The following is a 15798-nucleotide window of genomic DNA, read 5'->3' on the forward strand; positions in this document are numbered from 1 at the left end:
AGAAATGTCATTTATAACAGAAATATGTTTTACTCTATGAATGATGGAAATCTAACCCTAATCCATCTCTTTCCTTGCACTTATTTTACTCCTGACTGTACGACTTCAGTGGTGAGGGCTAATGAAATACTACCTACCTGTCTATCTGGAACAGTTTAAACTGTTTCAGGTGGATATATTCTGTTTACACATATTTTGTGTTTCCCTTTGGAACACTTCATAGTATGTAATCTGTGTAACCTTACATTTATATATTAATATAAAAATGAATTACAAATAAAATTATTACAGGAAGTAGTTGCAAGTCAAGGTTAACTGTGAGGAATAACCTTTGAAATATTTGAATTTTTGAAATCATTTGTGTCAAGATGTTACAGAGGTGCCTAACTTATCTGGATCATTCTGATGTGGTCTGTGCATTGCTTTCAGTCTTGTGATTTCTTTATATCCTAAATTTAGAAGACTACCTTCCCACTACAGTAGGTCCTATATTGGCTACTGTAGGTTACAGCATATCAAAAAAACCAACTGTCCGCTACTGTGATGTTCTCCTGTCAACAGGTTTGGCTTTTCTGTTTTGAACAAACATGGTAATATAATAATAAAAATAATAGAAAGCAAGGTTTTCTGGTCCTTAGAAAAATGTGAGCTGCATAAAATCTACCTCTCATCTTTAAATGGAATTTAGGAAGATGGACTCTTGCAGCATTTCCCCTCTTTTGCTGACAAACATAATGCTGTGGGCAAGTTTAGTATGTCCAAAGTTCATAGGCATTATACTCAAAAATAGCTAATTGCATGGTACATAAGGATTCTTGGGTCAGGATGTTGTTTGTCTTAGCAAAAACAATATCTCTGGAAGTTCATTTCTTGTTACTACAGCTGGCTGTAATTTGCAAGAAGTCAATGTTATTGAAAGACATGTTCATCCATCCATACTTGAGGAGTTTAAAAAAACTTCGTTCTTCTGTTTCATGATTCAAATTGCATCCATTAAGATGAAATGTGCAATTCTGACTAGAATTCTTGCTACCTCTGATCTCTGCAGCTTGACACAAAGCTCTTTATCTTAGTTTTGGTTTTTTTGAAGTGAGATGTGTAGCTATTGATAAAGCAGACAAGACATGCAATTCCTCTCACTCCTTGGGAGCTGTTTGCGAGAGATCAGTCTTTACAGAGTGGGTGGGAGAGCAATCACACTCTGTGATAAAGGTCTATGGCAATTGCTTCCTAACTCAACCTTACTTTCTTACAGATTGTTTTCATGACACCTCGAGTTTATTTTGGTTTGCTCTGTTTTCTAAAAGCAGTTTACTGAACTTTGCTGTCTTGTGCAAGAAGCCCCAGTCTAAAAGGAAGGCTGAATTGGGGGATTCCTTACTGTGCATGTATGAGTGCTCAGTGGACAGATGCATGCCTTGGACTTCTTAATGGAGTTTGAAACATCAGCACTGACCACTCTGTAAAGGGTGAAACTGTGTGTTTTTTTACTGTGAATGATTTTTACTCTGTGTTTGATCCCAGCACACCATACCATAGAGCAGGGACTGATCACAGGGCGTGTGTGGCTCTAATGCAGACAGAATGATGAGCTTGACTGACAGCATGTCTTAGGAAGCAGCTCTTCTCTGTTGGATTGCTGACAGAGACTCTGGGAAGAGCATATGGTGTTCTTAAAATACATTTAAGTAACATCCCTGGGAGAACTTTACCTACCAGCAGGAGTTTGGCTTGGACCTGCTATTTCTCAGAATTGTGCTGACCTTTTCCCTCACACATTTCCTGCCACAGTTTCACAGGTTTTAGAAATTCACAAGTTGAAAAAATCGATCTGTTGACTAGGAAGAACACATTAGTGAATAACCTGTCTTGAGAAGGATGCACTTTCAATGAGGGAATTATCCAATCTGTACGTTATGACTTCATCCCTTTATGTACATCCTAGGTTTATTGCCTGGGTTAGAGATCAATTACTCATCTCTACCTCATCCTGGTTGTCAGGAGACTATTGATATAAATATTTTAATTATGAGAACATTGAATTTTGTGATGCTTGCTTTATCTTCATTTGTATTCCTCAAGCAGCTCACAGGGGAAGATATAACACTCGCTTCACAGTTTGTTATACACAGTTCTTTTCTCTGACAGATCCTCAGAAAAGCCTTTCATATTTTTTTCTGTTCAGCCTGTTACCATGCATTTCTCTGTGGGCTAGAGTCTGTTTGCTGGCTCCATCAACATAAATGCAAAATTCTCTCTGTACCTGTGCTCTGGCCTACCTGACTGTGAAATCAGCCTCACTTGACTATGTCAGTCTTACATAAATAAATATGTATCATCTGCCTCATGAAGGTATTTTCACATATGTTTGTAAGATTTGATCTGCAGTCTCTTGAACTCAACTAAAATACGGCAATTGCACCAGCAATTGCAATGAGCAGTTTGTACCAAGTGAATGTGCAATATGAAATCAATTATTTATTAATCTCTTGGTATTTATTAGATGCCCAGCTCAAAATACACACATATTTAAAAAGGCCACCAATAGCTGTTCTAGGGATGGAAATGTGTAGACAATCCTAAAACCAATCTGCTTTTACAGGGAGGCAGAATCCAGGAGCTATTCTACTAGGCTCTCTTCTGCTTTAAAAAACAAAAAAAAAAAACAAAAAAAAAACAAAAAAAAGAGAAAAATTTCTGGCACTTTTTGATAGTAAACTGACAGTATGGAAAGTAAATGTAGTAGGATATCAAAGTACTTTTATTCACAGATATATTTAATGCGTAATCAGTGATAGGACTTCCCAACTCTGCAGGAGAGACGGTGCAGTTCAGAAGAGAGGGTGATCAGGTCGGCATAGCAGTTTTGCACTGACCTTCCTGTCCTGGAACAAGTCAACAGAGTCAGAGAGAAAGTCAGGCAGGTCAGTGTAGCAGTCCCAGCCATGTGGTGTGTGGTCCTGGGCAGGGCAGGGTGGTGCCCCACACAATTAGAGCCTGATGGCACTCCCGGAACCTCGGGGGAACTCCTGCTCCAGGCAGAGACTGGTCTGAGCTCTTGCTCTGTGCCAGATCTCCCACCAGTGACCCACAACACCACTGAGGTAGGATGTTGAAGAGAATATGTGTTCGATTCCCACAGCACCTGAGGTCCAGTTGTTGCTATCAGGGCACTCACAGGCTGCCTCTCTGGAAGTTCTCTATGCATTGGCAGCAGCACAGTGACCTACAGGTTTGTTCCAGGGGAGAAATTTGAGGGTAACCAGTCCTACCTGGTTTTGTATAGTAAGACAGCTTTCAATGAAAGAAGGCATGAACCTACAGCTTCTATTCCTGTTTTATCTGAACTTCCTTCTACTTGAATTATTTTTTCAGGAATGGCAAGGAATGTACTATGCGAAAAAGAAAAACGGAGATAGCATACAACAAAATGTGAAGATACTACCTGTCATCGGACAGGGAGGGTAAGTATGAAAGCTAAACAATGATTTATGTCTCAAGGCTCAGTTTAGAGTTCAGTTGTTTTCTGCAGACATTAGATTATCTTGTTACTGAGTATAATGGAAGCTTATGCAAGGAAGGGAGCCTCAGACCTCTGTTTTTAATTCCTTGGGGCAAAATCAGCTTTACATGCTGTGTGCAGGGAAAGTGAAATTCTCCTACTTCTCCCCCAAAAGTGACCCTGACTCTTCTAATACTCCTGAAGTTCAAATGCACTCTCTGGTCTCTCTGTGCTTTGTGGTGGGACCACCAGGTCCAACTGTGCACCTGTACCATGTCCCTCCATGCTCACCTACTCATGGCTGTTGCCAGGTGTCTTTACGTGATAAGGTCACTGTGTGCTTTGGTCATGGGCAAAATTCAAGCATGTCTTGATTTTTATGCAACTTCCACTTGGTCCCCAAATCGAGCCTTTGGAGCACACAAGTAGATGTTAGTTACTGGTATGTTTATGATGAGTCCTTTCAGGGAAAGAAGGTGGATCAGATTGCATGCAGTAGTAGGTTCAAATCCCTTTAAGGCTTAATCAAGAGCATGGCACGTCATCTCAGACTTGGCTGAGACAATTGTTTGTTAAAATTGTATCTTTAAGAAGGAAAGGCCAAATGCAGCTTTTTCAAGCAGTAACATCCTTAAGGAAAAAAAAAGTTTTTGATGTTTTGGGTTGATTTAATCCCTGGAAGTAATTCATGTTCTTTAGTCTCCATCAATAGAGTGAAAACGTATTTTCAGTTTAAGATGTCAAACTTGTAAGACATGTATGTATTACATACATTGCTACTTACGGAACAACCTAAGCCCAATTGAAGCTGACTTAGGAAGTTTTCTGCTAATCAGGAGTCTAGTTTTCAGTTTGATTGCTCTGTCCCTAAGTCCTATAGAAGATTTTGAGTTTTGGACAGCACTGTTGCATTTTTCGCATTTATATCATACATGAAACATCCTACAGTAGGCCAGAAGAAGCTAGGAGAGTGGGGGGAGAGCAGAGAGAAAGAGGAGGAGACAGACTTTGCAAAAGATGCTTCCATTTTCCCCATGACATGCAGAACTGTGAGGTTTTCCTCTTCCAAGTTGAGCCTTCCTGGCAGAACAGGATTTGTGCTAAAATAATCTGTTGCTCTTACCTGCTTTGAGTATCAGCACTGAATTAGAGCTGAGGTTTGGATGGGAATTAACACACTGTTTTTTGCCTACAGAAAGATTAGACACTATGTGTCAATTAGTAGACTGTGCAATGACAACAATAAGGTAAGTGAAAATAGTGCTATGCTTGCTTTAGTTTGAGCCCTAAATATTATAAAATACTGGCAAAGTTCTGACTAACTGGATTTCTCATACTGAATTGTAGGTGGAGAAGACATGTGAATGTATTCAGGCTGAATCTCAGACAGGTATGACACATCTCTTTCATCCTAATAAGTGGAGAACATATCTGAGGAAAGAATTAAGGCCACTGTTAGTAATTTGACTGAAAACACAGTTGCACAGAACAGTACAATTTACCTACTGATAAGTTGGGAATTCAGCTCAAAAGGCAGGAAAATAAATACAAGTCCTCTCTGCCTGCCTCATTTGTTTTAGAAGTGACATAAATCAACCCCCCTTTGAAAACACAGTAATGGGGCCCCAAGCTGGTATTGCTGGATTCAGTGTCACATTTCAGTTGTAGGTGGTGGATCCGTGTGACAAAACTAGAAATAAGGAGGATGCCCTGTAGTCACATTACTGTGGCTGGTCTGTAGTGGCATGTGTGTCTGCATTGCTTTCAGCTGTACTGGGGGAAGTTTGCATGTGGGTAGAAATGAGGATGACCAACACTATTATTCACCCTCATCCCACATATCAACACTTCAGTTATGACATCCTTGATATCCATGCTGTAGGTACTTGTTAACTATAGCCTTGCTAGGACAGTTTCTGTCTGTCAGGGTCTGTAAGGGACCTGGGATACACTGCCTGCTTTGGGAGTGTGTACTCTGCTTGGGCCAAGTAGTTCTTGATGGCAGTGGTCCCTTGAGTGAACTCAGGTGTGCTGCACAAGTTCTATTCACAACTACAATTGTGTCACTGTGGCAAGAGAGGCACTTTTTCCTCCACACTGTTAGTTTCTTTCTGCACAAACACTGAGGCATGTTCTGCCAGTGAGCATGACTGGGTTCATGGCAGTATCACTGGGCGAGTTAAAAGGGAGCTTTTGTTGGCTCCCACGTGCTGAAGTGTTGTGGTGAATGTCACTCAGCTGCTGTCAGGCTTTTTCTGAGCTTCAATTCCTTTGACATACATCTTAGGCACAGCTTCATGTCATTGTATGATATTTTCTTCACAGATACTCAGACTTGCAGACACAAAGACATGAGGAAAGGATCCCTAGATGTCAGATCCACCACATCACGAGGGAGTGATGGTATGTTAAACAAGTCATTGTATTGGGTCTGGCTGAGTTGGAGTTGCCACACAAAACCAATACACAAATTGTTATATTTCTTACCACTTCTCTTGATAAAGGTGTGAAGATATTTTTTTATCAATTTGGTTTTCTTTCACTCTGTTATATTTTGCTCTGTTAGATCACCACAAACTTTATAGATGAGTCATATTCAAAACTGCTGCTGGTACTTACGTGATTTTGTTAAAGCATACATCATCACAGTCTAGGCAGCACACACGAGTGAAGTATGGAAGTAGGTCTGTGGCAGTGAGAATACAATCCTGCTCCAGTATAGCAAAAATAGTATTGATTTTTCTTCTTACGGACTGCTCAGCAAACAGAGTTACAGAGATGTGTCTGCATTTTATAGGTAGCACAACATCCAGAAAAATCTTATCTTGACTTTTTCTCTACAGAAATAAATTTGCTAAACGATAGAAAACATTTGTTTTTAAATTTCCAATGAATAATAGGTCAGGACCTCTGCTGTTTTCATTTGGCATAGCTACCCACTTCAGAGGAGCTTCACTGATTTACCTCAGCTTGGAAGCTGACTCATTATGACTTGTCATGTTGCATCAGGCAGCAAGAGTAGATACATTGCCTAATAACCTAAATGCAATGGTTACCTACCTTTGATTGCCAGTTTATACACACACATCTATATAGTCTTTTAACTGAGTTTTAATTGAATACTTTAATTAGTTAAAACAAAAAGACAAAGCCATGATTTTCCAGACTATTACAGCTCCCTATCTCTAATCAGGGACATCAGTGGTTCAGCCAGCATCCCTTTGCACTTGTGTGTCCCCAGCATCACAAACATGTGTATGTATTCTGCAATAGATTGCCTCTGAAAGGCACAACAGGGTAAGCAGTTCAGAAAATGAATCCTGTCATGCCTTGTCGCTGGAATTGGGATACAAATTCTGCTTTGTTTTGTGCACAGGCAGCTCACAAAGGCGTCGCTCGTCCATGGCCAGGGTACATTCCATGACTATCGAAGCCCCCATCACCAAGGTAATGGGCTCTGGCTCTGGCTGTGGGCAGTTGTGCTGCACTGCAGCACTGGGGCACGAGGCTCCAGGGCAGCATCCAGGCTGAGGAGCAAGGCAGCACTGGTCTCTGGGGCAACTTCTTCCCCTGTTCCACCTGCCTGCTGGTGTAGCTCCAGAAAGCCAGATACTCTGAACAATGATCTCCCAAGTCTGCTTGGTAGAGTGGCATCTATGTGGTCAGCCATCACATGACCCTTTTTAAGAACTTTTGCCTGTGTTCCTCCTCCTTATTTGGTGCATTGTAAACTGCCTTCTGAAACCACTCTAGGATTTGTTAAAAATCAGCTCTTTAATAAATTGAGAGAGGCAAATGGGAGAAAGTTATATTAAATCCATTCAGAGACATTTTGAGACCGTGGCTTGGAGGGGAAAGTCATTAGTAAGTTTGCTGTCTTTAAGGCCATGGTCTTGTTCCCAGAATCTGTAACAAGCATCAGTCTTTCTGTAACATTCCTTTCATTTGGATTCTCCCTTTAATGTGGATTAAAGTTTTGGATCTTGTTTATTTGCTGAATTTTCTATAGTAGTTGATGAGTATCTCTGTCCTTTCTTAAATCACTTCTAAGTTCACAATATGTCTAATGCTACATTAGGTAATAAACATCATCAATGCTGCACAAGAAAGCAGTCCCATGCCAGTTGCAGAAGCTTTAGACCGGGCTTTGGAGATTTTAAGAACCACTGAATTGTACTCTCCACAACTGGGGACAAAAGATGAGGATCCACATACAAGTGACCTTGTTGGAGGGTTAATGACAGTAAGTACATACTGCCACAAACAGCTGTTGATTAATGTTCTGCTGCCTGACTTGCCCAGTTACTTGATCTTTATCATCTGACATGTGCTCTGCCTCTACAATGCCAAATTTACAGAAAAAACTGCACACCTCTTTTTGTGAATTTTTCCCCCCTACTTGAATAATGCAGCTCTTAGAATAGGGAGAAAATTGACCAGCCCCTTTGAAACATTAGTTTTGCTACAAATGAAAAGTAAAAACAATTCTTTTTTTCAATGGGATTCATTTAAGAGAGGTAGAGATGGGAGAGGAAGAAATAAAGATAGCCAAACACTTGTATTTATTAATGAGGATTAGAATGACATGGTTTTGGGGTGCCTTTCAGTCAACAGAAAAAATGTGTTTCCAAAGGAATGCAAAATATGTATTTTTCTTGCTTTTTCCTCGATTATATTTGTACCTCTAGTGTGTACCCAAAGTTGAACAAAGGGCACATAGTGAAGCAAGAACTGAACCCAAACCTTCAGAGCCTGGAGTCTGACCCTCCTGATGGTAACGAGATGAGTTTAGATGAATGTTACCTGTGCCTTAAGGATATTTGTTCCCACTAGTCTGTAGGTTGCATATAAAAGGCTACATTGGGAAAAAAATTTACAGTGTGTTAGATGTAAAAAGGTTCACAAGATATGAGCTTTTCAGAGATATCTTGGGCTATTATAATTTCATGTTGTAACTATCTCAACGCCTTTGCAGTATCCAGCAGAATCTTCAAATAGTTTATATATATTTTTGCCTTTCAAAATACCACAGCAAATATCTAATCAGGAGAAACATATGGGAGACTTCAAGAATTCCAGGAGAAGACCTGAATGGTTCACATAGGGTTGAATTTACTGAATAGACAAAATATATTGTTACCTTAACTATAAAAATATAGGAAGGATATTGATACATATAACCATTAGTCTCAAAGTGAATCTTTTCTCCTGCTGAATACACATAGTCCATAAACTCAACTGTTTTCTCCTTTTTGGTGATTGCTGATTCTTACATACATTTGTATTCTGACTGTATTCAGTCCATGAACATGTAGGTAACAATACTGCAAAATACAAAACCGTTACTAAAAATAAAACAGAGGCTATTTTATGGGGCAATAGGAAAGCTGATAAATCTATTTCAGAGCACAAGGCATATGACATAGCGTGAGTTTGAAAATTATCTGGGAGAATAATTTCTTCATCAAAGGGTCTGTTAAAAACAGAATCACATCATTCCATTTCATGTTCAGAAGTTATGTTTGAGAAGGGGAACAAGTAATATGCTATTGGATTTGAACTCTCAGGCAGGAAGGGCATTTGAAGTTCAAAAATGGATTTGCCAGATATAATTACACCTGCTATTTCAACTCTTAAAAAACTAATCTTTGATTCAAATGAGAGGCAGCAGCTGGTGTCTTAAATATTTGTGCCATAGCAGTGCTATTGAAGAGTCAGTGAGCCACTGTAGTTCTCCCTTTCCTTTTAAATCACAAAACTCCCTACTCAGATACAAGTGTGAAAGTAAAAATGAGATATAAAAATTTTTTTAGGTGCAGATATTGCATGTTCAGTTATAGCATCCACATGTACTTCTGCTATACTTTGTGTGCATAACATTTTTAGTAAGGTGCATTGAGAAATATTTGTTTGAAGCACTGGTTTTTTTACATCATGGGCTAAACATTAACGTGCAGTAACTAACAGCTGTAACCTCAAAAGAACAAGCAGGATTTGGGCCACGGTATTTAGAATTATAAGCTGAAAAGTAAATACTAAATATATAACTCTGTTAGTTTTAATCCATCATCTCAGTTTGCACATCTAGGCGTCATGCCAGAGTTAAACCTAGGAGGCACTGAACTGAAGAATAAACAAACGTACATTCTGCTGTGATAGAAAGGAAGCCTCAGAGAAATTTGTTGCTCTGCAATTCCAGCAACAAATCATGAGATTCTTATGCTGCTGAGGTGACCTGATCTGCCAGTGCCAGGGGAGGAGAGCAGAAGCACCTCTCTATCCACTCCCTCCCACCACCCACCTTTGCTTGTTGATGGGGAGTATGTGGCCATACAGTGCCTTGTTTCTGGCACACATCCACAAGTGGTGTGCCTGTTGTCCAGACAAAGACAGATGTGAGACTGTAATTCCACACCTCCATCTGCACCTGAGAAATGCGAGTTTTTACCTATCTGTGTTCTTAGTGTGTCCCATCCATATTCTGCAGTTTCTCCTCTGTTATGAACTATATGTAAAACAAGGCAAATCCTAACAGTACACACAAATAAGGTTGAGGCAGCTCTGATGACTGTTACAGGTTGCAGTCAGGCTTGTCTGAAGTCGTGCTACTATTTGGTGTCATCATCTTCTAGACCTTTTGTGCCATAACCTGGATTTAACTCTCAACTTTTCTTTAACAGGATGGTTTGCGAAGATTATCAGGGAACGAATACATATTGTCAGCAAAACGTAAGTTTTAATTTGGTGGTTACTGAGATACTAAAATGTTCAGAAATTTAAGAAATGGGAGAAATGTGATCAGATGGGGTTTTATATTAGCATCATTTGGGTTGGGTTTATTTTTATTCATAAGTGTTTTTCTGCAGCATTACTGAGCTTCATAAAAATGAGAGTTGCCAGGTGTTACTACAGAAAAGAAAACATGTACATTCAGTAGAAGTGTATCTCACTATTAAATATAGTATTTAATATACTATTAATAAATATATTAATACAGTAATAAATGTATTCCTCAACAGAAATTCATCAGGTCACTGGCAGTTTGAGCTCTCCAATCTCCCTCAATGACATACCCCCACGGATAACACAGGCAATGGAAAATGAAGAACAGTGGGATTTCGATATCTTTGAACTTGAGGCTGCCACCCATAAAAGGTCAGTAAATGCAAAAGCTCATACACTGAAGTTGCTGAAAAGTGACTTAAATGTCATCCTATAACGGACTGCTTAATTTCTCTACCTGTGCTTTTAAAATTGAATAATTTTTATTTTCAAAGTCAGATGTTTCAAACTTTCCCATTGGCATTTCTAGTTGAGTATGAACATTAAATATCTTCTGTTTCATCATACACTATTTCCTGAAAATTCCTAGTGGATATAAGTGAAGATTATATATCTTTGATATGGTATAATGACAAAACAACATCATTTTTAAAGCCTTCCTTTTCTCAATAATAGAAAGGTTCTACAAATCAAATTGTTTTCTTTTGGGGATTCAGATTCTTATTATGGCCAACTACACACAGAGTCAACATGCTGGTCTTAATTTGATTAGTTGATACAGATCAGGTTTTATTTTCTTTCCATATAATTGGGTAGGTTTTATTCCTGAACAGGTCCAATACAGCTTTTCAACAGTATTCCCATTGCCTTGCCCTGGGATTAGAGGAAGGTCTTTATTCTAAAATCTTGGCAGGCTACATTTTATTTATAAGATTAACTGAAGAATATGTACTGATAAAAAGTAGGGCATACCATCATAGAAGTTCTTAAAAGCAAATCAGCAATTTTGATAGGCTGTGCTTCGTTAGTAGTAAGGGCTCCCACTAAGAGTAAATTGATCTGTTTAAATCCTTGTTTTTATTTTCTGATGCTTAATCAAAAGTTCCCCTTTTGGGTCTAGTTTCATGTATCATGCTTTGTCTTAGTTTAAAGCTTCTATTTGGAGAGACTAATTTGGAGGCTGGATCCTGCAATAAATTGACTATCTTAAACCCTTGCAAAATTCCAAATCTGTAAGAGCTTTGAAAGGTACTCAAACCAAAGTCTAAGAAAGATATGAGGCATTTAGTTAACATACATTCACTTCATTTCAAAAAGCTGCAAAAAACCCCAGGGTTTTATTCTTCTTTAAAGTGATTTTATTGCAAGTGAAGAAATTTACATCCAGTTGCTTTAGTTTTTTTTTTCTTTGCTGCATTTTCATCTCTAATGCAGTCCTATAGATACAGTAATTAAAAAGAAAAATGTAAAGATATAGTCAGTCTGTGTGATTTACAACATTTAATGCATGCATTGCAGTAACTTAATTATTATCCCAGCCAACATGCATGAGATCACCAGATAGGCTTCTCTCTTCTTGCTGATTTGGAGAGACCACAGAGGGGCAAAGGTGGTACTTTGTTGTCTGTTCTCTTATTAAAGGTATCATAATGATTGCTTTCTCCTGTGTTTAAATAAAGGCAGTTCATTTATTAAGAGAATTAAAATGATCTTACATGACTCACAAGTATGAATATGTTATTAGTACTGTCTTAAGTCCAAGCAGACATCTGGTAGTAAAGCCAAGATAATTAATTAAATAGAAGCTTTAGTGCATTACAGCTCCCTGACACAGAAACCTGGAAGCACCTTTTTCTGACAGTGGGAGGGATTAAGGGGGATTTAACTTTAGTATATTACAATTGTAGTATATGACACAGTGTTGTTGAGTGTTTTTGCCAAAAGATGCACATCTAGCTCTAAATGACCTCAGCACCTTGAAATGACCTCACCTCACCTGTCGGTTGCAGTTAAAAATCAGAGTGCTTGATGCATGTGGACTCAAGCAGCATCCTCTATTGCATGTGATCAGCAAGGGATGGAATCCTGCCAAGGGTGGGTGTAAAAGGAGTGGAGCAGATCTGCAGTGCAGAAAACATAGTGATTGCAGCATTCTGTAGTATAGATATACTTAATCTAATTGTAAACAGATTAGCTTAGGAATCTGTGGCAGCAGCAAGATTATCTCCCTTCTTCTCCTGCACAGTTTAGTACTTGCTAATTTATCTCATTCTGACTGCAGTCTACATTTACCCAACATAGACTTTCCAAGCCCCAAAACACTGCTACGTGCAGTACAGCAGCAATATAGAGCATTTTTAATATCCCTGGGAGGAATTGGCCTGGTTCTGAGACTGTGCATGTGATAGGTAGGCAGAACACTTCTACAGGTCTGGACTGTAATAGTCATGAGTCCTTATACCTCATTTAATATGTCATTGTTTAAAAATGCTGTATGGATTCATGCTATTAATGTGATATAATATTCTTTCAGCTGCATTTATTTTAAAACTTTCTGTTTATTTTTCTCCAGGCCTTTGGTTTATCTGGGTCTCAAAATATTTGCTCGCTTTGGAATCTGTGAATTCCTAAACTGTTCAGAATCCACTCTGAGGTCATGGTTACAAGTTATTGAGGCTAACTACCATTCCTCCAACTCCTACCATAATTCTACTCATTCAGCAGATGTACTACATGCTACTGCTTACTTCTTGTCTAAAGAAAGAGTAAAGGTGAGTCCACATTTGTAAGAAACAGTGTAGGTGGGAAATACAGATGCAATCAAAGGAAGATCTCTCAAAAACAGATTCCAAAAGCCAAATGTCTTTCTGGTGCCAACCAGTTTGGTAACTCTGAAGTCAAAGAACTGGTCTGCTTTACATGAGTTCTAGGATTTCTCTTACAGTATATGTGGAAAGATGGATACTAATATTACAGGAATTGAACAGTTCTTGATGGGAGAATACGAAAATCTCCTTTTCAAGTAAAACTTCTTCATCCACTTAAGCTTCCTCAGATAGGTGAGCTAATGACAGTTATTTTTGTGACAGTACATGCCAAATACAGATTTAATGTAATAAACCACCATCTCTTATGCCTTGTGATAGTCACTTTGCAGGTGACTCCCAGGACAATATAGGCCATGAAGTCGGCTGTATCACCCACTGGACAAGATGCCCTGAGGGTTATAGAGACTGCATTGGAGGAGAGTATTGAAAAAGATTACTTGTCAAAGTTCCTTGTACCATAACACCCACTGGGGTATTAGAGCTACTGACAACCAGAATAAATCAGAGCAACCTTTGCTCTCACATGCCCAGACTGGAGAAGGGGAGCTAAAGCAGTGCTTGCATGTGTGTTGGTATTTCTGAGGTGCATTTTTGGGTAGCAATTCCTACCCTGAATTGGCCTGCCTGAGGATAGCGCTACTGGTGGGCACCTGGCTGAGAAATTTGTGACTGTAAACAAGCTTCTGACAGCTCATTAAACTGTAGTAAGTCCCTTAACCTGGAGCTGCAGCTCATTAGTGTGCTCTCCAGTGGCCGATTTACAAATACCATATGCCAAATGGGAATAGAATGTCACTGGATTTTTTCAGGCCCTGATTTGCCGGAGGTTTAGCTGGTCTTCCCAGGAATATCTATGAAAAACAGATAAATCTGGATTAATTTCAATGCCACAGAAGCATGACTGCCTCCTCTTTTTTCAGAATGTTGTTTCCATTCCTCTGTAGGCTTAGGAAGAGAAAAAAAATGTTGCATCAGAAGAAGGAGCAGAATCAAAGTTCAAAATTCTCTCTTTATCTTTTCAAAGTTACAGCCCAGCTGCTTTTGTGTTGTCCAGAGTTCAACTTAACTTAAACACAGAAGGCCTGATTCTGCCACTCAAATTCTCACTGAAAATATTTTTTTTTCTGTAATTTGAACTCAGGTCAACTTGCCTGGGAAAATTTTCAGGCTCCCAAATTGAAGCCATATTCTCAGAATCATTTCCAGTTCTGTGCCATGGGAGTTAAAATGACAAAATTAGAATTCTTGACCTGATGTTGGTCATAAAAGTGCTGCAAATCCCTGTAAAGTTTGTTATGTGAGCCTCAGGAAATGAGCATCAGGTAGACTGCTCTGGTCCTACAAGTCAGGTATTCCCAAGCTTCTGGCCATTTTCCATCTGTACAGATCTGTCTCAGCCAGACTGAGCACAGGTCAGCGTGTCCTTCTGAGGAGAGCCCGTTCTAAAAATCTCTTCTAATTTTATACCACAAAAACAGAGTCCCGTGAACAGCAGTTGAAAGAAAGAAAGAAGAAGCTAACACACAGCAGATAGTATTTCAGACAATGCTAACTATGAACTACGGCAGAGATAGGTTTTGCCTTTTCTTGTTCTCCACAAGACTTTCTTGGCAGTCCTCAATAATATCCTAGCTCCCTCAAAGTCAAGCCATTGCATTAATTTCAGGAGGTGTAACGTAGGGCAGAGTCTGTCTTTTCACCTACCAAGTGTAACTGTTCTGAATGGTATTGTCAAAGCCAGCAGGGAATTTGGACCTTAAATTCAAGCTAATTGGGATGGAAATTATCTGCCCTGCTCCCAGATTCAATGGAGGATATTTCTGCTCTTGTGTCTCTTTCATTTTATTAAAATTTTTAACATAATTGTTTGATATCTGTGGTCCTTCACAAAAAGCCAGCATAAACACAACAGAATAAAGGCCAGTGTCCAAATGTATACAGCATATTTCTGAGATGCTTAGGGGTTTTTCTCCTTTATGATATTAATACAGTATTAAAACTTCAATATAAAACCTTAAAAGTCAAATGGGTTTGTATTTTCATGAAATAACTTAGATAAAATTAGACATAAAGCAATGACCATTGCAAGTAGACATAAAGCATGGAGTGCAGCACACTAACAGAATCAGAATCTTGTTACAGAAAGTATAAAACAGTGTATTGTATAATTTGTCCATGGATGTAAACCAGCAGGTACTCTTCACGGAATATGCATTAGCTGTAACCCCAGGACACTGTTATTATAAAACTGGATATATGGATAACATTCCTTTCAAATTGTAAACCTAGCCAGCACATAACTGGAGTGTGATTAGGACACATTAAATTGCCAGAGGAAATTAAGAGGTCTGGTGGTAATAGAATAATTTTTAGCAGTATCGTTCTTTTTTCCAAGCCAAGTAGCCTAACTCCAAGTGAAGGTGGTTTCAGTGTTGTTAGAAAACACAAACTAATTTATTACTTTACATTTGTTTAATTTGATGTGCTGTGACAAAGGTGTGGTTAAGGCAAAATTTAAGAGGCACGAAACAGCCAAAAAAATCATACAGTGTTCAGTGAAGCTTTTAATGAATTTTCCATTGCTCTGTGTAGAACATCTGACCCTTACTGATCTCCAGAGTTTTGGCTCTTATTCCTCAGGAAATTGGCTTAATCTTATGGACAGAATAGGGTTTCTAATGAGTC

General features: G+C 38.9%; 1 protein-coding gene across 11 annotated transcripts in view; it reads left to right on the forward strand.

Annotated features, from left to right (window-relative positions):
- Nucleotides 1-15798, forward strand: part of PDE8A (phosphodiesterase 8A) — a 155266-nt gene that overhangs the window by 119403 nt on the left and 20065 nt on the right. For all 11 annotated transcript variants that reach the window (XM_051796609.1, XM_051796598.1, XM_051796608.1 and 8 more), the window contains exons 9-17: nucleotides 3376-3464; nucleotides 4698-4749; nucleotides 4850-4892; nucleotides 5828-5905; nucleotides 6879-6949; nucleotides 7581-7745; nucleotides 10183-10231; nucleotides 10522-10657; nucleotides 12858-13056. In XM_051796609.1, the coding sequence (XP_051652569.1) occupies nucleotides 3376-3464; nucleotides 4698-4749; nucleotides 4850-4892; nucleotides 5828-5905; nucleotides 6879-6949; nucleotides 7581-7745; nucleotides 10183-10231; nucleotides 10522-10657; nucleotides 12858-13056 (882 nt within the window). The remainder of the gene's footprint in view (nucleotides 1-3375; nucleotides 3465-4697; nucleotides 4750-4849; nucleotides 4893-5827; nucleotides 5906-6878; nucleotides 6950-7580; nucleotides 7746-10182; nucleotides 10232-10521; nucleotides 10658-12857; nucleotides 13057-15798) is intronic.

Source organism: Manacus candei, unplaced genomic scaffold (assembly GCF_025592945.1).
Source record: "Manacus candei isolate 608988 ecotype Guabito, Panama unplaced genomic scaffold, ASM2559294v1 h1tg000046l, whole genome shotgun sequence".
NCBI classification, from domain to species: Eukaryota; Metazoa; Chordata; class Aves; order Passeriformes; family Pipridae; genus Manacus; species Manacus candei.